The 25,225-nt window shown below is 46.1% G+C and overlaps 1 protein-coding gene across 1 annotated transcript in view; it reads right to left on the bottom strand.

Moving 5' to 3' along the window:
- Positions 1–25,225, bottom strand: part of BMERB1 (bMERB domain containing 1) — a 121,156-nt gene that overhangs the window by 46,775 nt on the left and 49,156 nt on the right. Inside the window, exon 2 of the mRNA XM_030301277.1 lies at positions 9,304–9,427. Coding sequence (XP_030157137.1) covers positions 9,304–9,427 — 124 coding nt within the window. The remainder of the gene's footprint in view (positions 1–9,303; positions 9,428–25,225) is intronic.

Genomic DNA, 25,225 nt, shown 5'->3' with positions numbered 1-25,225 from the left:
AAGAACATTCTGGAATATTCCTCCTGGCACACACGTGTGAGAGTTTCTTTAGGGCTGTGATGATGGAAATGTTCTACAAAAATGTGTGTGCTTTCCAATAGGACAGTCATTAGCTACAATTGACTAGTGAGCACTTGAAATGTAGTAGGGTTACTGAAGAACTGTACTTTTTATTTTACTGTAATGAATTTAAACAGAAATAGCCACATGAGGGGCACCTGGGTGGCTCAATCAGTTAAGCGTCTGACTTGATTTCAGCTCAAGTCATGATCTCAGCCAAGCCCCACGTCACGCTCTGTGATGACAGCATGGAGCCAGCTTGGGATTCTCTCTCCTTCTCTCTCTGCCCCTCCCAGCCTGCACCCGCTCACTCACTCTCTGTCTCAAATAAATAAACATTAAAAAAAAAAAAAAGAAAGAGCCACATGAAGCCTGTGCCTACCCAATTACACAGAGAAACCCTAGGGTATACTGAGGCAAGAAATGGCTGGTTACTGTAGAGTTAAGTACATGCTCATCTTTACTAGGTACTGCTGGGCTGTTTTCCAAAGTGCTAGAGCCAATATCCCTTTATCTTAGCCTCAGGGCCCCTGGGTGGCTCCCTGGGTTAAGCATCTAACTCTTTTGATCTTAGCTTAGGTCTTGATTTCAGGGTTGTGAGTGGAAGCCCCTCACTGGGCTCCACACTGGGCATGGAGTCTACTTTAAATTTTTTTTTTAATGTTTACTTACTTTCGAGAGAGAGAGAAAGAGAGAGAGAGCAGGGGAGGGGCAGAGAGAGAGGGAGACACAGAATCTGAAGCAGGCTCCAGGCTCTGAGCTGTCAGCACAGAGTCCGATGTGGGGCTCGAACTCACAGACTGCAAGATCGTGACCTGAGCCGAAGTCGGGACACTTAACCGACTGAGCCACTCAGGTGCCCATGGAGTCTACTTAAAAAAAAAAAAAAAAAAAAATCATTCTCCAACTTCCTAGGTCTTTTTTAGCTAAATACAGCATCCAGATGGAAGTTTCTGAGGATAAACAAGGTTGTATTAGTCAGGATTCTCCCATGAAACAGAAGCAATAGGAGATTTGTTTGATTGATCTATTAATTAATTATAAGAAAGTGGCTTATGTGATTGTGGAGGCTGAAAAGTCCCAGGATCTGTCATCAGCAAGCTGGAGACACAGGAGAGCCAATGGTACAGCTCCAGTCCAAACGCCAGCAGGCTCAAGCCTCAAGAAAAGTCGATTAGTTAGTTCCAGTCCACAGGGAGGAAAAGATCAATATCCCAGCTCATCAGTAAGGCACGCAAAGTTCCCTCTTACTCAGCCTTTTTGTTCTATTCAGGCCTTCAACGGATTGGATGAGGCCCACCCACGTTGGGAAAGGCAATGTGCCTTACTCTGTCTACTGATCCGAATGTTAATCTTACCCAGAAACACCCTCATTGACTCCCCCAGAATAATGGATGACCCAGCGTCTGGCCACCCATGGCCCAGTCAATGGGACACATAAAATTAACCATCACAAGAGCCTAATATGGTGATCTCCCTCCCAGCTCACCAGAACCCAGGAGGCCCAGGGGAGATCCTTGGAGCTAAGAGAATGAAGTCCCTGATGGTAAGGTCGTGTGAGTTCCCAGAGAGAAGAATGTCCTTCCAAAAGACAACTTGGAATAGCAGAAACTTGTCGAGTGGGGGCCATATATCTTTCTCCATCTGATCAGCTCAGATTCCTACCCTCACCCCTACCTTCCAGCACACTTAGAAACTCAAGAGGGTGCACTCAGAGGTCCAACCTGGACCGTTCTCCTCCCTCCTCTGTTCTTCTCCATCCATTTCCTGCCCCCCTTTCTCCTCCCCCCCCCCTCAATTTCCTGTACATTTTGTTCAAGACAAATTGTTTTCAGATCTTCTGCATCTGAAGCCATCTCTTCCCACCTGATATGTACGGTGGCTCTTGCAACAGTGACCTGTTCTTAGGAAACGCTATTTAAAACCCAAAGTGCAACCAGTGTGACGCAGGACTCCCGAATGTGGCTAAGATGTGTCAAGTTACATAAACGCGCATGCTTCATTCTGCCCTTGGCTTGAAGCTTTTCCTAATAGACTTCAGAATTATCAGCTCATTAAAGACAAAAAAAAAAAATGCAGGTGCATAAAACATTTTTAAAAATAACAAGAGTAATAACAAAGTCAAGGCCCCGGGGTAGAGTTGGTCGTAATGGTGGAGAGCCGCTCCCCAGCTTCTCGGGGAGAGGAGTGTTTTCTGAGTATTCTCTGGAGATGACTAAGCAGGCCCAATCCCTTACTCTCCCTCAAGGTGCAGTGCTGACAGTGAAAAGGAGGAAGGGGACTTTGATTTGTTTATTTCCTAGGAAAAGCCACCCATGTTCATACACGTCCTTGCTACAGTGCTCCCAGGGAAGCGTCAATGCCCCTATTGTACAGAGGGGGAAACTGAGGCTGGCACAGGGCTAAAAGAAACTGCTCCAAGCCACAGAGTTGGCAAAAAGTAGAACCGGGGTTCAAAGCCAGTTGACAGGCCCCATAGCATGATGGTTGAGATGGACACCAGGAGTTATCATTATCTGCTCTTAATGGACAATCCTAGGCAAGTTATTCGACCTCTCTGTGCATCAGTTTCCTCCTCTATAAGATGGAAAATAGCCGGGGAGGGAAGATGTTATCTATCTGTATAGTTGTAGTGAGGATTAAATGAATCAAGGCAAGTAAAATATTTCAAGCAGTATCCAGCATGGCAAGTATAAAAAAAGCTGGCTATTTACAAGTCATGCACTTTCTACCCTCCCAACCTGAACGTCTGCCAGATTCGAGGGCTTGGCCTCTTCACCATGCTGGGTACTTCTTAATAAATTTTTTTAATGTTTATTTATTTTATTCTTTTTTGAGAGAAAGAGAGTGACGGGGGGAGGGGCAGAGAGAGAGGGAGACAGAATCCGAAGCAGGTTCCAGGCTCTGGGCTGTCAGCACACAGCCCGACCCGGGGCTGGAACTCACAAACCGCGAGATCGTGACCTGAGTCAAAGTCAGACGCTTAACTGACTGAGCCACCCAGGTGCCCCTGGGTACTTCTTAATAAAATGAAGTGACTGGGGTCCAAGCCCAGACAATGGAAACGCAAGGGCTCCGCTCCTGACCTCCATCCTTCACACACCCCCGCCTCCCCTGCCTGTTGCAGTTCTGAGTCTCCCTGATTAAAAGCTGCCACTGCCCAGGGCAAGCTGAGAGACAGAGCACGCTATCCCTTTTATGAAAATCCAGCAAGCAGGTGTAAAATGACGATAACCACCCCCTGCCCCTGCTCAGAGGCGGTAGATTCTTAATTATCTGAAACCCACATAAACAGCAGGGCCAGGATTGTACAGAGGATGCAAAAATGCTGAGGCGGGCAGGCACGGGCTGCAGAATTCTGCGAAGCTAATGGCGCGATTCAGTGCTTGGAATTAAAGGTGAGAAAATGAGTCTGAGGTTGTCGGCCGCCTCCGTAGGACAGGATAGGGACATGGAGCAGAAGTGGGAGGGACAGGAGGTGGGAAGCTCAGAGGATCAAGGAGAGAAAAAGCGGACTTCACGCTTTATCTCTGGGACATTTGCCACCTATTACAGAGGCGTTTTGGTGATACTGGGGGGTTTACTGACTCATTCAAATGAAGCTCATAAAATTACCAAACCTCAAGAGGGAGAGCTCCAACGACCATGTAGCAACCTACAAACCAGAGGACAAGCTAAGGAAGACAGTGTGCCCTCCAGGGTCACTCATAGTCCTTCCCTGAACCGTACCTTAGTTGAGGCGAACAGAAGGCTGCCCCTGATTCATCCTTCCATTAGTAAGCACTTTTCATAGCTTATGTGATAATGTGTGCTCAGGGCTGGTCCACTGGAAGGGTTCAATAAATGTTGATTTCTATGGTCCCTGGGAACCCTTACAGGGCACTACAGCAAATTCCTAGCAGGTTGACTTGCAAAGCTCACCGCCTAAGTTAGAGCTCATCATTCCAGGTTCCAAATAAATCACTTATTTCCAGAGAAAGTATGGAAAAGTCCTGAGTGAGTCCTGTTTACTGAGCCTGCCTCAGCTGAATTCTTTCTATTTCTACCACACTTAATTCAAGATGGCGGAACAAGACAAAACCCAGTGTGGGATTGTGAGATTATGGGATTGTGCGCGTCCAACCAGGAGTTTGAGTGCTGGGTGAAGAAGAAAGGAAATAAAAAGTAAACAGCAGTTCTTTTGTGCTCTGTTATGCGCCCAAGGACACAGATCGAGGACATGGGAGAGCCAGGAAGACCCATGAGTCCACTTCTCATGAATCCATGCTAGTTCTCTGTGGATTGGGTAAATCTCCCTCTTCTAGTTCCTCACCACCCTGGCAAGAGGATTGTTGAACCAGCAAGACAAGAACATGGAAACACAAATGCTAAACACTGGGGGGGGGGGGGGCGGTGCTTGGGGGGCAGCAGCCATTGGACCCTTTCTTAAAAGAGTCAATGTAGCAGGAGACAGTAAATGTGAGAAGACACCCTCAACCATGAAATATGGTCTGACTCACACAGCCTCCACAGGAGCTGATGGGTATTAACTTGATTACTTTGGAGCAGGTGTGACAAAACCAATCTCATCCTGGTTATTACAGCTACAGTCATTGGGACTGTTTCAGTCCATGACTGTCACATTCCTGTCACTCAGAGCTTCCCCACCTGAGTCTGCAAATGCTTAGTTAGGTCTGAAATTCTATTTCCTTCTTATCCTGTGCCAAGGACCCGTGTGTGTGTGTGTGTGTGTGTGTGTGTGTGTGTGTGTGTGTGTGTGTAGGGAAGTTGTTGGGATAAGGATGGAGTGTGAAAGAATAATTTATTGCACATTCAACAAATATTATTTTGCTGAATAAATGCTAGGTGCTGTTCAAGATTCTGGGAAGACAGAACAGTAAGGAAGATAAGATTCCTACTCTTGTGGTATATACTCTATGAAGTATTTCTTTCGTTTGTTTCCTCATTCACTCACTTAATCAATTCTCTGGAATCATTGCACCCTAGCTTGGCTACTTAATAGCCAATGCAACCTTGGGCAAAATTTTTAACCTCTGATTTTCTCTTCTCAAAGGGACACAAGAGGGGTGCTTGGGTGGCTCAGTCACTTAAGTGTCTGACTCTTGATTTCGTTTCAGGTCACGATCTCGTGGTTCATGGGTTTGAGCCCCACGTCGGGCTCTGCACTCACAGCGTGTGGGATTCTCTCTCTGCCCCTCCCCCATTCACAGACTCTCTCTCAAAATAAATAAACCAAAAAAAAAAAAAATAAAAGGGATGCAAAATAGGGCCCCTCTAGCTGTGTAAGGGCCTGGCTCTGAGAAATAGCTAGGAAACTGAATCAAGAATGGCCCATGCATGTCCTGCTAGCCTGGGAGGCCGCAGGATGATGGATGAGGCGATTGTTCAGGTCTGAGTGGGCACTGATCTCTAGCCTGTCCTTCCGGGGTGCATCACGTGCCTCTCAGATTGACAAGGTGGGTGCACCTCCAGGCAAGGTTATGTACTACGCCAGGCTGGAGCTGGGGGCAGCCATCAGCTTCATCCACTATTGTCTGCAGGCTGCCAGCAAGACTCCCCAGGGGCCTGGAAGCCGGCCGCTCCCTTGGAGAATGTCAGTGAGCCCCTCTTCTGTCCTGACTACACTGACATCCTCCTGTATTCTTTGAATAACATGATTCATTCAAGTATCTACTGATGCGCTGGTGCTAGGGTGGTGAGCATAGCTGCTTTCAAGCATCTACAGTTGACATCTGTCCCTAAGTGGGCATGATGGGGAAATTCAGTGAGGTCGCAAGTCAAGAGTTTCATGCAGTGCTTGGCCCAGAACTGGAGCTTAAACGTGAGCCGTTCTTGTCCTTGTGCACTCAGTGTGACACCTTGTACACTCACTGGCGTGTACCATATGCTGGGATACTGTGTGTGTGTGTGTGTGTGTGTGTGTGTGTGTGCGCGCACGCACGCGCGCACGTGTGTGCACCCGGTGCAAAGGTCAGTCGATGCAAAGTGGCAGCCATTGTTCCTGTAGCAGCAAGAGCAACCTCTGGTCCCTCTTGAGCACCCGCAGGCTGAGGGAGCTATTCGGTACTTCCTAGAACTCATATGTTTTCTGTCTCCTTTCTTTTAAAACAGGAGAAGGATATTATAAGTGTCAGTCATGTAGGGTATTTTTTAAACTGGAGAAAATCAAATTTAATTATGTAGTATGCTGGCTCCATAAGAATATGAGGCCCAGTCATGTGCTTTTAATGTTAAAAACTATCTATATATGAGAACAGAAGCTTAATTATAGTTTTAGAACCAAATATAAGTGTGATCCTCACTGCGAACATAAAGAAGTAAAAATTGGAAGTATAAAAATAGAAAAAAGATGTGAAAGCAAGACCTGGGCACTAATTTAATTCTGGTGGATAGTACATCCTGATTAAAGGTTATATATTAAGTAATAGAAGAAAAGTGGTAAAACTGTCCATCAGAATTAATAAAAAACATTATTGGGGCGCCTGGGTGGCTCAGTTGGTTAAGCATCTGACCGGCTCAGGTCATGATCCCGTGGTTCATGGGTTTGAGTCCTGCATGGAACTCAGTGCTGACAGCTCAGAGCCTGGAGCCTGCTGCAGATTCTGTGTCTCCCTCGCTCTCTGCCCCTCCCCCGCTCACCCTCTGTCTCCCTCAAAAATAAACATTAATAAAAAGGGAAATTGTTTAAAAAATAAAATAAAACAGAGGAAGAAAGACTTTTAATTTGCACATATACAGTAGTACAGGCGCACCTCCCTTTACTGTGTTTCACTTAATGACGCTTCGCAGATACTGTATTTTTTACAAATTGAAGGTTCAAGACTTAGATGGAGGAAGTCACTGCAGATGTGGTAGAAATAGCAAGAAAACCAGCATTAGCAGTGGAGCCCAAAGAAGGGACTGAATTGCGACAGGCTCTTGATGAAACCTGAACCGATAAGGAGCTGCTTCCTATGGAGGAGCCAGGAAAGTGGCTTCTTGAGGTGGAGTCTCCGCCCGGTGAAGGCGCAGGTGGTCGAAACGACAACATTCCATCCGCTTCATGGATGAAGCAGAGGCAGAGTTTGAGAGGGACCCCAGATGTGAAAGGAGTTCTACTGTGGGGGGGATGCTAGCCAGGAGGAGCACCATGTACCACAGAGAAATTGTTCGCGGAAGGAACAATCCATCGATGCAGCAGACCTCATTGTTGCTGTACTTTATTTATTTTTAATGGGGTTTTTTTTTTATGCTTCTTTTTGAAAAAGAGAAAGAGAGAGAGAGGGAGAGAGTGCAAGCAGGGGAGGGGCAGAGAGAGAGGGAGACAGAGGGTCCCGAGTGGGCTCTGTGCTGACGGCAGAGAGCCTGCAAACTCACGATCGTGAGTCAGACACTTAACCGACTGAGCCACCCAGGCACCCCAATTGTTGTTTTATTCTAAGAAACTGCCAGAGCCACCCCCACTTTCAGCAGCCACCGCCCGATCAGTCAGGAGCCGTCAACCTCGAGGCAAGATCCTCTACCAGCAAAAAGCTTACCACTCGCTGAAAGCCCAGACGATGGCTAGCATTTTTTGGCAAAAAAAGTATTTTTTCAAATTAAGGCATGCGCATTTTTTTTGGAGACATAACACTATTGCACACTTAATAGACAACAGTATAGTGTAGCCCTAACTTTTGTATGCTCTGGGAAGCCAAAAAATTCATTGTACTCACTTTATAGCCATATTCACTCACATTCACTTTATTGCAGGGGGTCTGGAACTGAATCCACAATACCTCTCAATACCTCTAAGGTATACCTGTAGAATTTATAGACTGTGGCAATCTCAAACTCTCCTGTTGCCGCTGACTTCTCAATCCTTCCATACTTTTTCTCCAGAAGTTTGAGAGCTGGCTTTCCCTTTGTCCTGACTCCATCCACGAGGAAGAGCAGCATGGAGATTTCAGCTTTCCCCAGAGCCTGGACTTTGCGGTCTACTCGCTTATGTGGGGTGACTATACCCATTACTCAAATCCAGGAATGGCCGTTCTGTGGGCAAGCCCCGAGAATCTACATCTAGTTCAGTCTCCCACATACCTCAAAGACACAGAACTTCCTGCCACTCATCTGTACTTGGGTGCCCCACAGGCACCTCAAACTCATGTCCAGTCCTGGCTACCTCAGTGGTTGGAATCACCTGATTTTTGCTGATACTTCTCCCACACAACCAATCCTTCCTCAAGTTCTTCTGAAAAACAAAACCCCAAAAAACATGACAAGGGAGGGACTGTTTCTCAACACTCATGTACTCATGTTGAGTACTCATGTACTCGACACTCATGTATTCCCGGATCAAAAGGAAGAGGTTTCTTATCTGTAGACGGGGGATGTTCTAGAACTTTCCTCGAAGGGCTCCTGTGAGAAGGGATATGGGCTTCTTGTGCATGTGAAGCATTTAGGACAGGGACTGGCCCACACAGAGAGTCGAATAAACGGCAGATGTTACTACAGTGGTCCGTCTCATGGGCTGAGAGAGAAGGGCACATGATGCAGTCCATGCAGAGGTCATATAAGGAGAATATGGGTTTTGAAAGCAGGAAGAGCTGGATCTGTAATCCTGATTGCTCTATTTACTAGCTGGGAGGCCCTGAACAGGTTAACTTCTCTGAGCCTCAGTCTTGCTCATCTGCAAGACAGGATAATCCCCTAACTGGCCTCAGTGAAATCACTGGAAGAATGGATAGAATGCACATCTTCCTCCAGTGGAGACAGGGTCAAATCATGTGACTCTGAGGTTGCCAGTGACCCCAGGAGAGAAGTCTTACCATTTCCCCCCATTTCTCAACTGAGAGAAATGTAGCCCAGAGAGAAGCTGTCCAAGCTCTCCCAGTTTTGTTGGATCTCAGAACTATCTGAACCCAGAGTGTGAGCTCTTAACGACACGGGCACAGGTACCACCTCTGGGTCCCCATCTCTGTCTATCTGTCTGTCCGTCTCTCTCTCTCATCCCTTTCCTCTTCTCAAAAGGAAAGCTACAAAGAGCTTGGGCTTTGGAGTCAGACTGGCTTGAATTCCATCCCAGATTCAGGTCTTGTTTATAAGGGAAGGCTCTGATGACCATTTCTCCAGGCAGTAGTGAGAATCAAGTAAGACTTTTTAAACGTACATAATGCCTTCATGCCAGCGCCCAGCCCACAGTCATAAAGAGCAAATGTTAGTTTCTCCGGGTGTCCTCCCCTCCACACCCCTTCCTTTCCTCGGCCGCCTCCCCGAGGCACTCACATAAACCTGAGCTCAGACTCCCGTCGGACCAAGACTTCCCGGAGACGCTGAATTTTCGCCATCTCCAGCTCGATCTCCTCCGGCATCATGGTTGTCTCTGCCATGGAGATGATGTCCAGCTGATCTGTGCAGGAGACAGGAATCGTAGGCGTCAAGACCCCAAGGCCACGCCGGTTTTCAAGAATTCCCTTAGGCTAGCCCTTGTCCCCATTCCAGGGGGCAGCCTTGCCCCAGCGTCCTTGACACTCCAGGAGGGTGCACGTGCATGTTTATGAGCCAGCCCTTTGGAAACTGGGAAAGACGTTTTCCATGTGAACCCTGTTATGAACAAGAGGAGGCTCTGTTGGCTCACCAAACCTGTTCAAGGTTCTATATATGGCCTTGACAGTCCCTGCCTGGTCCCAGCTCCTGAGTCTCTGCTGTCTTTGACTACAGCCATTTATCCCTGTCCCAGCCTCAAGACCATGGCCAATGTTAGGCAGAAAATCATTTTATAATAATTATTTTATAGCAATACTCTGAATTATTATCTTACAAGAACACCAAGTAACGTAAGTCATAGTAATATGAAGTAAGACAAGTTTGTTGTAGAAAATTCAGGTAATAGGTAAGCGAAAAAGAACAAAATAAAGTCATCCATGACTTCACTGCCCAGAGAGAACCACTATCCACATTTTGATAGACATTTTTCCTGTTTCATATTTATAATCAGAATTATATTTATGGCAATATACATAAAAGAATATATTTTTAAACTGTGTCTATTACCATATATACGGAAAGACACTACATACATATGCATATATGTATCTCTATATGCATGTATATTCATTCACTCGGGCTACAGTAACAAAATACCAGAGGCTGGGGCTTAAGCAATAGACATTAACTTTCTCACAGTGCTGGAGACTAGAAATCCCAGTTCAAGGTCTGGCAGCATCAGTTTCTAGTGAGAACCCTCTTCCAGGCTTGTACATGGCCACCTTCTCACTGTGTGATCACACAGCCTTTTCTTTGCACACACACAGGCAGAGAGCTCTCTGGTGTGTCTTCTTCTAAGGACACTAATCCTGTCAGGTCAGGGCCCCAGCCTTATGACTTAATTTAACCCCAGTCAGTTCCCCAAAGGCCTTCTCTCTTAATTAGCCACCCTGGTTATTAGGGCCTCAACATATGAATTCAGGGGGGACATAAAGATTCAGTCCATAACAATATGGATGCATGTGTATACTTATATATGTATACGTAATAGCACATATATTGCTATTAACATTTTGGTGTAAATTCTTCCAATTATATATGGCAATTTACATTATTATATATAATATACATGTGGTGTGCATACATAGGGTAACACATATGGTTTTTTATGTGTTTTCTATGCATAATAATATATATACCCATACATACATTACATTTCACAACAGCAAAGACAAGAAATAATCTAAACGCCTATCAATGGGTGAATGGATAAAAAAGCATATATGTAATGGAATATTATTCAGCCACGATGAAGGAGGATACCCTTTGTTACAGCAGGGATGGGCCTTGAGCACATTACACTAAGTGAGAAAAGTCAGAGAGAGAAAGACAAGTACTATATGATGATCACTTGTATGTGGAATCTAAAAAGTCAAACTCGTAGAAAACAGAGTAAAATGGTTGTTATCAGAGGATAAAATTGATGTTGTTTAAGAGTTGTTAAGAGTACAGGGGCGCCTGGTTGGCTCAGTCGGTTAAGTGTCTGACTTTGGCTCAGGTCCTGATCTCACAGTTCGTGGGTTCGAGTCCCCCATCGGGCTCTGTGCTGACAGCTCAGAGCCTGGAGCCTGCTTCACATTCTGTGTCTCCCCCTCTCTCTACCCCTCCCCTGCTCATGCTCTGTCTCTTTCTGTCTCTCAGTAATAAATAAACGTTAAAATAAATAAATAAATAAATAAATAAATAAATAAATAAATAAAACATTAAAAAAACTTAAAAAGAGTTGTTAAGGGTTCAAACTTGCAATATATAGGGAATACACATATCTTTCTTTTAAAAAACTGGAAAAATGCTTACTAAAATGTTAATACTCCCACACACTATTATATACATATGTATCCATCATTATACAGGTCTGGTTTTTGTAATATAAAGTTAGGGTCTCACATTTTATTACCTGTTCTTTTCATTGAACATATCGTGAACATTTTCGCACATCCTCGGATGTTCTTCCCCAGCAGCAGTGTGAGAGGCTGGGTAGTCTTCTATTTGTGGCTGTATCATGAATCACTCCACCAACCCCCAGGCACTTGGGTTGTTTTCCATTTTCTCCACCACAAACAGCCCTGTAATGAGCATTCTCTAAGCTCAATCTTTACGTGCACCTAAGAGGTGTCTTTAGGCCACACTACCAGAGTGAATGGCTAGGTTTTAACGGATACAGATCCTACAGTCTTTCACAGGTACAGCCAAAGATACAGGGGAGGAGATATTCTTGCTTTAGTAAAGCCAATTTCACATGACCTACTCTGCTTGTCCCGTCTACACCCGGCACCTTGGTTCTGCTGCCTGGTGTTTGTCTTTTTCCTTACCTCCAAGTCAAGGGTTTGGAAAGCTGCTGTCTCTCTACCTGTCTCCCTCCTATGACCTGGAGCCCTGGCCCTGCACACTCCTCAGGGGCTGGGGACTGCAGACTTCCCTGAAGTCACCCCCTGCCAGCTTGGATCTCAGAATGTTGCCCACTCACAGAAGCCCGTACGACTGCTGGGAAACCCCTGATCCTGGGTTCTCCAGGATCAGGGGTAAATTGCCATTCCCTTCAATCATCTACCCCTAATAACATCCATTCCATAAGCCTCCTCTCCACCCATCAGGATCCCCCATTTTGCTGAGGAATCTCGAAGGAAGGGCAATTACCTTTAGCTGATTCTCACCTTGAAATGAATGGCCTCCCTAACACTCTCTGAGATAATTCGTAATTGTGTATGAGATAATGAGGATAAAGGCAAGGGGAAGGACCAAGAAATTAGTCAGGGCAAAGAAACGGTGGCATCACAGCCGTAGGTCTGCTGGAGATCGTCTCCCTCCCTACCTGGCCTGGCTTCTCGGAACAGCATCTGTTTCTCCTTATATTTTCCGAGAGCTCCTAGAGTTCATAGCATGGACAGTGCATGGTGTTGAGTTGGGGAGGAAGGCAGCGCACAGTGGTCTAGATGGATGGCGGGGACATGGGCAGAGGGAGGAAATGTTAAATCAAGGGTATTCACTATCCCCTCCCGCAGCCCTCCAAGCGCAGGAGGTCCTGGAGATCATGCCGCTGTCCTCTGTCCAGCTGAGCTGGTGCTGAAATGCGGGTGGAAGGGGAGGCAGAGAGGAGGAGGGCGTGAGTCTGAGAAAGAGGAGAGAGAGGGAGGGGGAGCAGAAGAGCTGTCTCGGGACTGGGACTTGAGAAGAGAGACAGATGTCTAAGGAGGAATTTTAGGAACTGTCCATGTGACATGCTGAGTCATGATCTCAAGGTCCCTGGAATCAGATTTGGGGTCCTACTGCCCCTGACACCAGACCTAGATGGCTCCCGGGGCTGCAGCAATGAGGTCCGACTTGAGGAATGAGGGAGAAAGGAAAGGACAGGAGAAAAAAGTTAATATCAATTGTTACTGTGTGCCAGGCTCCAATCAAGCTGGAGGACCAGCTTGGGGGAGCAGGGACTCTGGGCACAGGGTGATAGAGGGTTGTGGGGAGGAGGGGTAGAGGATGTTCTGGAGTCAGGTGGCCAGAGCTTGTGTCCCAGCTCTGCCCCTCACTAGCTATGTGGCCCAGGAGAGTTAGTTAACATCTCGTGACTCAGTTTCCTCATCTGTAATGTGAGGACAATAAGGGACCCCACCACCCAGGGCAGTTGTGAGGATGGAATTAACCAAGGGATGAGAGCCTCCGTGCATGGCGACGACTCCCTTTGTTATTACCACCAGCCCGCTCTGCCGTGCTCTCTCTTCTAATCCTCACCATAAGCCAGCAGGATCAAGATGTTCTCTGTTGAACAAACAAGGAAACGAAGCCCAGAGCTGAGTAAGGAAGGAGCTGAGCCCTTGTCTGCCTCCAAAACGCTGGTGCTTTGCCCCATCACGGCTGCCCTTTTTGTACACAGGTGCTCTGAGTCCAACTACCACTGTCCATCCACAGCTGAGAGTCAAGGGCAGTGTCTTAGTTCCCCATGGCTGTCGTAACAGATCAGCGCAAACTCAGTGGCTTAAAGCAACAGGATATTATTCTTCCTCCGTTCTGAGGCTGGAAGTCCCAGATCAAGGTGTCAGCAAGGCTGTGCTCTCTCCAAAGGCTCTGGGGGAGGGTCCCTCCTTGCCTCTCCCAGATCCTGGCACTCCTTGGCTTGTGGCGGTATTGTTACAACCTCTGCCTCCGTTTTCATGCGGCCATCTTCCCTGTGGCTCTGCGTGTCCTTCTCTGTCCTTTTCTGAAAAGACCCTATTTCCAAATAAGGTCACATTCTGAGGTTCTGGGTGGATGTGAATTTGGGAAGAGCACTATTTAGCCACCAAAGTTAAATAGCTTGCAAGGTCCTCCAATAGCCATGTCAACTTCTCAAAGAGCTTTGGTCACTGCACAAGGAGCCAGCCCTAGCTGGAAGCAGCCCAGGCCCCGGGAAGCAGTCAGGGGGGAGGGGCAGAGTTAGAGATCCTTGGTCTGAAGCCAGTCACGGGCTATATGAGCTTGAATAGGCCCTTTACCTCTTTGCTTCTCTTTCTTCCTTTGCAAAATGGGGTTCAATAGCTGCCATGTTCTATGCTGTGGCTGAGACCTCATACGATCTCATTTAATCCCTGTTTTATACCTGATGAATCTGAGGCTTAGAGAAGGAAGTGACTTGGCCAACATCACACAATCAGAATGTTGCAGAGACAGAATGCAAACCCAGTGCTCAATCTCTCTCTCTCTCTCTCTCTCTCTCTCTCTCTCTCTCTCTCTCTAAACCACATTACACAGCCTCTGGGCAAGGGCTAAATGCATCTATGGATGGGACCCAGCAGATATAAGTATCCTCATTTCTCAGATCATGGTTCAGATGGGTAATCTGTTTTCCATGGGTCAGTTGCTGAAAACAGCAGTACACCCTGGGGTGAAACGTGGGACAAAGACTTAATCACCCACCATGGATTGGCATTTTACCAACTTCCAGGTGCCGAGATGAACATTTAGCATTGACCTGGAACAGAGAACGGGGCTGATACCTGTGTTGAAAAGCCTTGCTCCTGGGAGCTTTCCTTCCCCTGGAGAAACGAGCGAAGCCTAGATCTCACATCAGATAGAAGATAGTTAGAATGCCGACTTGTGGATAGTGCTCTGTGCCAGGCTCTGTGCTAGGCTCATAATAGGCCTCATCTCTTTTAATCTTCACAGTGTCCTGGGTGAGGGGTTAGCAACTATGGCCACAGGCCAAATCCGGGCCCCTGCCTGATTGTGCAAGTGAAGTTTCATTAGAACACTGGTCATGCTCACTGAGGCATTATTTATGGCTGTTTTCACACTACCACAGCAGAACTTTGTAGTTGCAACAAAGACTGCATGGTCCATAAAACCTCAAATATTTACTGTCTGGCCCTTTACAGAAAAAGTTGCCTGCCCTAGATGGTAGATGTTACAATTTCCCCAGTTTAAAGATTTACTTATTTATTCTTGAGAGAGAGAGAGAGAGAGAGAGAGAGAGAGAGACGAGCGGAAGAGGGGCAGAGAGAGAGAGAGAGGGAGAGAGAGAGAATCCCAAGCAGATTCCACACTGTCAGCACAGAGCCCAATGCAGGGCTCGAACCCATGGACCATGAGATCATGACCTGAGCCGAAGTTAGATGCTCACCTGACTGAGCCACCCAGGTGCCCCAAAAATTGAGCATATTCTATTGCACTGGGTAAGTGGGAAATATCTGTTCTCAAGCGTTAGCAGACACGGTGATTATCTGGGCAGCTTGTTAAAAAGGCAGAGTCTCTGTTTCTACCCCAAGTGGTTAGGATAACACAAGGTTACTTCAAGCTGTACTACAAAGCTATAACCATCAAGACAGTATGGTACTAGCACATAAACAGACACATAGACCAGTGGAACAGAAAACCCAGAAATGGACCCACAACTATATGGTCAACTCATCTTCAACAAAGCAGGAAAGAATACCCAGTGGAAAAAAAGACAGTCTCTTAAACAAATGGCACTGGGAGAACTGGACAGCCGAAGAATTAACCTGGACCGCTTTTTTACACCATACACAAAAATAAATTCAAAATGGATGAAAGACCTAAATGTGAGACAGGAAACCATCAAAATCGTAGAGGAGAACACAGGCAGCAACATCTTTGACCTTGGCTGGAGCAACTTCTTACTAGACACATCTCCGGAGGCAGACAAAAGCAAACATGAACGACTGGGACTTCAAGATAAAAAGCTTCTGCACAGTGAAGGAAACAATTAACAAAACTAAAATGCAGCTTAGGGAATGGGAGAGGATATTTGCAAATGATATATCTGATAAAGGGTTAATATCCAAAATCCATAAGGAACTTATCAAACTCAACACCCAAAAAATAATCCAATGAAGAAATGGACAAAAGACATGAATAGACACTTCTCCAAAGAAGACAACCAGATGGCTAATAGACATATGAAAAGATGCTCAACATGACTCATCATCAGGGAAATACAAATTAAAACCACAGTGAGATACCACCTCATACCTGTCAGAATGGCTAAAATCAACAACACCAGAAACAACAGGTATTGGCGAGGATACAGAGAAAGGGGAACCCTCTTGCACTATTGGTGGGAATGCAAACTTGTGTAGCCACTATGGAAAACAGTATGGCGATTACTTAGAAAGTTAAAAATAGAACTACCTTATGATCCACAATTGCACTACTAGGTATTTACCCAAAGGATACAACAATACAGACTTGAAGGGACACATGCACCCCAATGTTTATAGCAGCATTATCAACTATAGCCAAACTTTGGAGAGAGCCCAAATGTCCACTGACTGATGAATGGATAAAGAAGATGTGGTATACACACACACACACACACACACACACACACACACACACACACAATGGAATATTACCCAGCCATTAAAAAGAATCAAATCTTGCCATTTGCAATGACGTGGATGGAGGTAGAATGTATTAAGCTAAGTGAAATAAGCCAGTCAGAGAAAGACAAACACTATACAATTTCACTCATATGTGGAATTTAAGAAACAAAACAGATGAACATACGGGAAGGGGAAAGAAGAGAGAGGGAAACAAACCGTAAGAGTCTCTTAATAACAGAGAACAAACTGAGGATTGATGGAGGGAGGTGGGTGGGGGGTGGGCTACATGGGGGATGGCCATTAAGGAGAGCACTTGTGATGAACACAGGGTGTTGTGTGGAAGTGATGAATCACTACATTCTACTCCTGAAACCAGTATTGCACTGTGTGTTAACTAACTAGAATTTAAATAAAAATTTGAAAAGGAAAAAAAAAATGGGTAAGACCAGGTTGAGCCATTGTGTCCGGGGACCTCATGCAGGAGGTCTTTACACCAGACTCTGAGAAATGCTGGTGCCGGTCATGAAGAAATGAACGTCACACATGATCACCTTCTTTGTAGACTGGGCTTCCATGATAGAACTAGCATGATGGAAACTTTCTTGACAACATTTTCCTGCTAGAAGGCAGGCATCCAACAGCTGTTGGATGGGTGTGCCCATGAGGAGGACAAATCCTGGAAAAAGACGGAATAGTGTTTCCGGCTGGCTAGAGAAGATGGCGGTCACAAGGCTGCTGCGTAGAGAGAGCAACGCTCTAAAGCATGGAAGTCCCCAGGGCTCTAACTGCCACTGACGTCACTAGGCTCCCAGGAGCTGAGTCACTTCTGGGGGATGAGGCAGCTAAATCCATCTTTTTATCCCCAAATGCCACCACACCGGGGAAATGCATGCCCTCATTTTAGCACTGCCCCACAAGCAAGCAAGAGCTGAGCACTGGGCATGACTGGGACATACCAACAGGTCTCATTACATACCTTGAAAATTTAAAGCCGTCCTGGGACAGGGTGGGGGCAGTGGTGATGGTAGGTGAGGGCTGGCAATCTCCTAGAAGCTTGTAATTTAAGTATAGGCAGGAAGGGGTAAAACCATGCTGGGGAACAGAGAAGTCCTCCCTTTCCAACGATGGGTCCAAGTAGGAATTTAAGCCCAAGGTCTCCCGGACAATCTCTCCTCTTATTTCTGCCTTGTAACTTTCACACACACAGTATATGCCCCCAGAGGTCACTCACGTGGAACATTGCTGGTCAGCGTGGTGCTGTGTCACCACGTACCTAAATGCCTTGGCAGGAAGATACTATCATTATTGCCCTTCCTTTATAGACAAATAAGTGAGGCTCAGGGAGATCAGAAGTGATTGGTCACAATCACTGAACTAGGGAGTCCCAGAGTTGGACTCAGACCCAGATCGTTCTGATTTCAAAGCCCATGCTGTAGATCAAAGGGCTGTTGAAGAGCATTTCCCAGACCTCAATCACTGCACAGAATTCACCACAGCCGTGTACTACCTGCTGTGGCCTCAGTGTTTGGGTCCCATCCCCCAAATGCACAGGTTGAAATCCTAAACCCTCGTCTGATGGTATTAGGAGATGAGGCCTTTGGGAGGTAATTAGGGTTAGATGAGGTCATGTGAGTGAGGCCCCGTGATAGGATTAGTGTCCTTATAAGAAGAGACAGCAGATTTGATTTCTCTCTCTCTGCTCTCCCCCATGCAAGGACACAGTTAGAAGATAGCCATCTGCAAGCCAGGAAGAGGTTCTCACCAAACATGAGATGTGCCAGTGCCTTGACCTTGGACTCCCAAGCCTCCAGAACCGTGAGAAATCAATGTTTGTTGTTTAGGCCCCCCAGTCTATGGTATTTTGTTACAGCTGCCCGAGCAAAGCCACTCTCTATATAATCATTTCCTCAATAGTTCTTTAGGCTGACTTTTTATTCTTTTATTCAATTAAACTCCTTAAAGGAAATCTCATATCATATCCATAAAGAGTAAGTCACTATCACTTAGCATAATTGGGAAGGAGCCATAAAAATAATTCCAATGGAAACAAAGCAATGTTATTAAATTCTGGCTAAATGCTCAGATTGAAGCCGAATTTTTCTTTCTTTCTTTCTTTCTTTTTTTTTAATTTTTTAACGTTTATTTATTTTTGAGAGGCAGAAAGACAGAGCACAAATGGGGGATGGGCAAAGGGAGAGACACACACACAGAATCTGAAGCAGGCTTCAGGCTCTGAGCTGTCAGCACAGAGCCCGACGCGGGGTCGAACCCACAGATCGTGAGATCATGACCTGAGCCAAAGTCTGGACACTTAACCGACTGAGCCACCCAGGCGCCCCTGAATTTTTCTTTCTTAACAATGTGGATTAGCAAGTTCTAGAAAGCTCGCAAGTGCTAGAGAGGCATTAAAGGCAGACCACCAAATTGAGGCTTGCTTCTTTGGTAATCGTGAAGGTCGATAATGGCGGGGGTGGGGGGAGGAGTGATTTTCCCACAATGTAATTCGGTGTTGTTTGATGCTAGAAGCATCTGGGTACCACGGAGGGTACCCTTGTCACCCCACAACACCCCTGGAAAAGCCGTCGTAGAGTGGAATCCCAGCCCTGTGGGTTGGAAGGGCATCGGAGGTCACTTAGTCAAGTTCATATCTGCGTCTGACAGGCTGTCACCTGACTCAACAGGATGCAGTTCTGAGGGTCCCTTGACAAAAAGCAATAGGCCCAAACTCTGGTGTTGTCCCTGGAAAATTAAATGAGAAGAGAAGCCTGAAGGAAAATTCTCAACCGTGTATCAAATTTCTCACCCAAAGATGCATCAGCCATTTTGAGTCATTATTTCAACCCAGCTCATATCATAGGGGCAATTACATGAGTGGACCTATTCATTTCGGCCCCAACCAACATTTCTGAGATGCCTAGCATCCTTAGAACAACCTCAGAAGGACACGTGAGACAAGGGCCATGGTAGTTGTCTGTGGGGGACTGGGAGGGGTTAGTGTTGGGACGATCACTTCCACCTAATATGTCCATTGTTTGAAATAAAAAAAAAAGTTTTTAACATTTATTTTAAAGAGACAGAGACAGAGCACAGGCAGGAGAGGGGCAGAGAGAGAGAGGGAGACGCAGAATCCAAAGCAGGCTCCAGGCTCTGAGCCGTCAGCATAGAGCCCGACGAGGGGATCGAACCCACAAACCATGAGATCATGACCTGATCTGAAGTCGGACACTTAACTGACTGAGCCACCCAGGCGCCACCTCCCCCCTTGTTTGAATTTTTAAATAGACTTCCCATTTGGGAGTGATTTTAGATTTATAGAGAAGTTACAGATACCACGGAGATTTCCCATATACCCTTCACCTACTTCCCACCACTGCTAACATCACCAAGACACTGATGTTGGTGCATTGCTATTAGCTATATTGTTTGAATTTTAGCATGAGCGGATGGTATCTACTCAAGGTAGATTTAAAATAAAGAAACAAAGGGGGCGCCTGGGTAGCTCAGTCAGTTAAGCATCAGACTCTTGGTTTTGGCTCAGATCGTGATCTCGCGGTTCATGGGATCCAGCCCCGCTTTGGGCTCTGCAGTGGCAGTACAGAGCCTCCTTGGGATTCTCTCTCTCTCTCTCTCTCTCTCTCTCTCTCTCTCTGACCTTCCCCTGCTCACTCTTGCATGCGCTTTCTCTCAAAATAAGTAAATAAACTTAAAAAATAATAAAGAAACAGGAGCAAAGAAAAAAAACTGGTGGGTGCAGGTGCTGAGGGAGCGAGGCAGCCCCTGAAAAGGGCAAGTGAAGGGGACAGTTATGGGCATGGGTTTTGGGATCTCAGGGCTGGCTCCTCTGCTGACCTTGGTCCCACCCATTGATGACTCTGGGCCTCAGTTTCTTCATCTGCAATGTAGGGACAATCATACCCATTTCATAGGTGATGTATGTAAGTGGCAGGCATATAGCAAGTTCTTTCTATAACTCTCTCTGTAATATCTGTTCTTATTACTCCTTTAATAAATATGCATTAAAAACCCACTTGGTGCCAGATACCGCTCTAAGCAACAGGGATGGAACAAGATAGATGAAATCCCTGCTCCTGTCAGGTTGAGCTTCCAGGAAAGGGCTTACATGTCAGGGAAGAAGGTCATTAGCTCACCATCAGCTCACTCCTGATGGCAGATTCCGGTTCAAGTCTCAGATCTACCACAAAGTGTGGGATCTGGACACACCACTTAATCTTCCTAAACTCAGTTTCCTCTTCTGTACAATGGGCCAGTACCTCCCACCTCACAGAGCTGCTGCTGTGGAGGCGAACTAACATGTCAAGGGCTGGGTGTGGTGCCTGGCACGACAAAGGGTGCTCAATAGCATTCTGACTGTCATCCTGTGTCCTTCCCCTGGAGGAAGCCAGACTAACGCAGGGAAGGAAACAGAATGAGGGTCATCGCATCTGGAGAACAACAGCTTGCATTTGGCCCATTCCTCTGTCCCTCTAGGTAAGACCGTTGGTCCTCCCGTTCTGCCTGCCTGGAAGCAGGGTCCAGAAAGTTCCCCCCAGCCCTCTGTCAGGAGCCAGTGCCTTAGCTCAGCACTGGGTGTGCATAGGCACGTCCTCCCACCCAGCAGTCTTAAGTACCAGGGAAATATATCTGAGCCCCATTACTGGGCAGAGAATATCCTGATGCATTCCTAGGGCTCCTGGGGACACCCCAGTCTTTTATTGTCATCAATCATTCACGTAGGAAAGAAGCTCATTTCAGCCCCCAAACGTTGCGTTATGGGATGCACCAAGCATCTCCCCCTTCTTGGTATAATGTGAATATAATAGGAAACAGCCGGTTGCTTTTAATGACTCATCATTTCCCAAGAAGACGAAGTAACTGCTTTTAGTTCAAACGCTCCTGGCTGCTCCACCCCCTCCCCAGCCTGCCTTGTGAAGGAGGGTGCCGCCCGGGTCCTGCTGGTAATCCTCCCTCCTGGGGCACCGCGTCTCCCCGAATGTCCTCTTTATACTCACGACCGCCCAGCAAGGAAGGTTTTGCAGCGGAGGAAACTGACTCGCCTCCAAATCTTGACAATGGTTATTATTCTCTCAAGTGACTTTGGGCACATTTTTTAGCTTCTCTGAGTTTCTAGTTTCTCAGCCACATCTGACTTGTCTGAGATCGCAAGAGTAATTAGGAGACAGCACCCTCAGCCCTGGGGTTAAGAAACAAGCTCCTGAGTCAAGCCAACTTGGGTATAAATCCCGGCTCTGCCCCTTTCTAACTGCTGACCTTGGGCAAATGACTTAACCTTCAGGCTGAAGTAAACCTTAAGGCTTAAAGTAAGCCTCGGTGTCCTTATCTGTAAACTGGGGGTAAAGAAGTAGAATGTGAGAATACTGAAGGCTCATTCTGAAAGCTCGGGGACGGAAGCTAAGGCAAGGGTTTTATCTTACTTTCACTCAGTAGCCTCTAAGCCCTTTGCCTGGACCAGAGTTTCTCACCCTCAGCACTAATGACATCTAGGGCCAGATCATTCTCTGCTGAGGGGGCCGTCTCGTGTGTCGTAGGATTATTAACAGTATCCCTGTCTTCTACCCACTAGATGCCCGTAGCACACACCTACCAACCCCAAATGTCTTCAAACAGGGGGGCAAAATTATCCCAGACCGAGAATCACTGGTTTAGATCCACTTTTTCAGGAGGGCTCCTAGGAGCATCTTACTTCTTGTTTGCTATACAAGGTAACATATTCACAGGTTCCGTGGATTAGGTTGTGAACATCTTGAAGGTGCCATTATTCAGCCTATCACAGTTTACATAATAGAGAAGGCCGAAGAAATCTACCATGGAGGGTCCTAGGATGGGATCATTATCATCCTTGAGGGTAGAAACTCTGGTCTGTAGGGAGGAACCAGCTCAGCGAAGGACGTGGGACAACAGAGCAGTGAGTGTCCTCTTGCTCACTGGGCATTGTCCACGTCACCCAGCTTAGTGCCAGCAGCCATGGTAGAGCACCGCTTAACTGATAGCATGGCTCAAGTTGGAATGTTGGCTCTGCCCCTTACTGGCTTGTGCCCCAGGACACGTTATTTAAATTCTCTGAGCTTCCTCTTTCTCGCTTGTAAAGTGGGACCAACAATACTCACTTGCCATATTTGTTCATCCCGTTTGCACAGTTGGTAAGTGGGTTATGCAACCTTACCCACCCTCAGCATCCATCATTTGTTAAGTTGAGACAATAATAGAAACTATTCATTGGCTGTAGTGAGGGTTGAGTCAGAGATTGTAGGTCTAGGCTAGTACATCAAAAAGACCAGGTTAGATCTTGATAAGTGTCAATTATCATTCACCATCATCATCACCATCACCACAAACATCACCATCACCATCAAAAAAGAGAAAGCATCCAACCTTAGAATCCACCACAGCTGGAGCTAAGGATGGGAAAGGACACAGGAGATCAGCCCCTTGGGAACCCCTGGCCCCTTTACCTCCCTTCCCAGAACTCTGTTCATTGGGAATACCCCACCTCATACAGCATCTCATCTCATGTCTTCTTAAGGATGAGAAGCAACCAAAAGCCATGTATCCCACCTACATCATCCACAAAACAAGCACTAGGCCTGGGCTGGGGGAGTGATATTAAGGTAATGGAAACAATTTCTTTTTTAAAAACAAGTATTCTAGAACATTATCCTTCAAGGAAATCATCTTGGAACACTTTATGATCCTAATAATACCAACATTCCTCAAGCCTTTTAAGACGTTTCTTAGGCCCTTATACCACTATTAAATCCTTTCTGGGGGCGCCTGGGTGGCGCAGTCGGTTAAGCGTCCGACTTCAGCCAGGTCACGATCTTGCGGTCCGTGAGTTCGAGCCCCGCGTCAGGCTCTGGGCTGATGGCTCAGAGCCTGGAGCCTGTTTCCGATTCTGTGTCTCCCTCTCTCTCTGCCCCTCCCCCGTTCATGCTCTGTCTCTCTCTGTCCCAAAAATAAATAAACGTTGAAAAAAAAAATTAAAAAAAAAAATCCTTTCTGGATTAAGGAGAGGTACTAATAAACAAACCTTTTGATAATTGCTTTCAAATCAGTTTATGAGTCATCGAAGAGAAGTAGTTTAACACATTTAAATTCATGTTTTTATATTCACATGATCTGATTACCCACTTTATTTGCACAATCTGGCTCAGAATGACTTTTGGTAGTTCCAAAAAATCAAACTCCCTCTCCAAGGCAAAGGTTTATCACCCTAGTGGATGTTCACAATATCTCAACACAGACTGGGACTACAGGTTCAAAGGAGGATTTTTAGAAAGGTTTTCATCTGAATAATGTGTGTTACCATCAAGGTGGGGCTTTGAAGGTGATGACACACGAGTTCTGGCAGATTATTTAGCAGTGTGTAATGTCATTTTTCATTACTTGGCATCCTCCCTCCAACACTTCTAAGTGACCTTCAATGAATCATCAAACAGCTCTGTCATATTTCTCCCAGCCCCGAGCAGAAGGGCTTGGGTTAGTTTCTGAGATCCTTTGAGACCATAGAAGAGAATGAAACATTCTCGCTAATTCAGTGGGAATTGTTACGGATGTCGAATTAAAACTGTGGAAATCGATAACCCTGTAATAAACAATAGAATGATTGTCCAATTAAAATTGCATAACAACAAATGTTTCTCAGCACTTCTGCAGGTTCATTCTATTATTCCAAGTTCATTTAAGAAAACATCCTCCAGCCCTGCAACCTCAATGATTTCATGAATATAGGCAATTATGAATCTATCCTGAGCCGTGATTCATGCATCTCTACTAAGACGCCCTAACACTTGCAATTTACAAACCAATTCCGAAGTAAGTGAAGGGCGAGGGTCACGCAAGGATGGGTAGGAAACCAGATGGTGCTGCTGAAAACCATGCTTGGTGAGGCTAAAATTATTGGAATCTAGAGGAAAATTAATTGGGACTGTCAAAAGTAATATTTCAGTTTTTAAAAATTGCCTAGCCTAGAAATCATGTGGCTCATTTCATCCCTCACCGGCTGGAAACTTAGGGATAAACTGCTTGGAGAATATTATTTTCATTAAGAAAATTCGAGACAGGGGACTATAGCATAGGATAAACCATCGTATGAATGGGGGTGATTTGGGTGTGAGTTGAGGAGTCTGAGAGCACCAGCCAAGGGAAGCCAGTGCAAGGATTGCATGTAAGCATGGGTGGGCCAAGGTCAATGTTCACCAACACAGATGGCACGCGGGGAAGCCAGAGGCAAAGCTGGATCACAGGAAATGTTGGATGGGAAGTCCAGCATAAGAAGTAAGACATGCCCCAACAGGAAGATCGACCACAAAGGCAAGAGCTTCAGGATTGGAAATACTCAAGGATTTTTTTTTTAATGTTTATTTATTTTTGAGAGAGAGAGAGACAGAGTGTGAGCAGGCGAGGGACAGAGAGAGAGGGTGACACAGAATCCAAAGCACGCTCCAGACTCTGAGCTGTCAGTGCAGAGCCCGATGCAGGGCTCGAACTCACAAACCGTGAGATCATGACCTGAGCTGAGGTTGGACGCTTAACCGACTGAGCCACCCAGGCGCCCCTCAAGGATTTGTTTTTTAATTAACTAAAGTCTATACTTTATTCAGATTTCCTTAGTTTTTACCTAATGTCCTTTTTCTATTCCTGATTTCATCCAGGATAATCACACGACATTTAGTGGTCATGTCTCCTTAGGCTCCTCTTGGATGTGACAGTTTTCCTTGTTTTGGAGGATTTTCCTTGACAGTCTGGAGGAGTACTCATCAGGGATTTTGAAGAATGTCCTTCAATTCTGATTTGTCCGATATTTTTCTGATCATTAGACTGGGGTTGTGGGT

Source organism: Lynx canadensis, chromosome E3 (assembly GCF_007474595.2).
Source record: "Lynx canadensis isolate LIC74 chromosome E3, mLynCan4.pri.v2, whole genome shotgun sequence".
Classification (NCBI taxonomy): domain Eukaryota; kingdom Metazoa; phylum Chordata; class Mammalia; order Carnivora; family Felidae; genus Lynx; species Lynx canadensis.
Note: the sequence above shows the minus strand (reverse complement) of the source record. Positions and strands in the feature narration are given on the sequence as shown.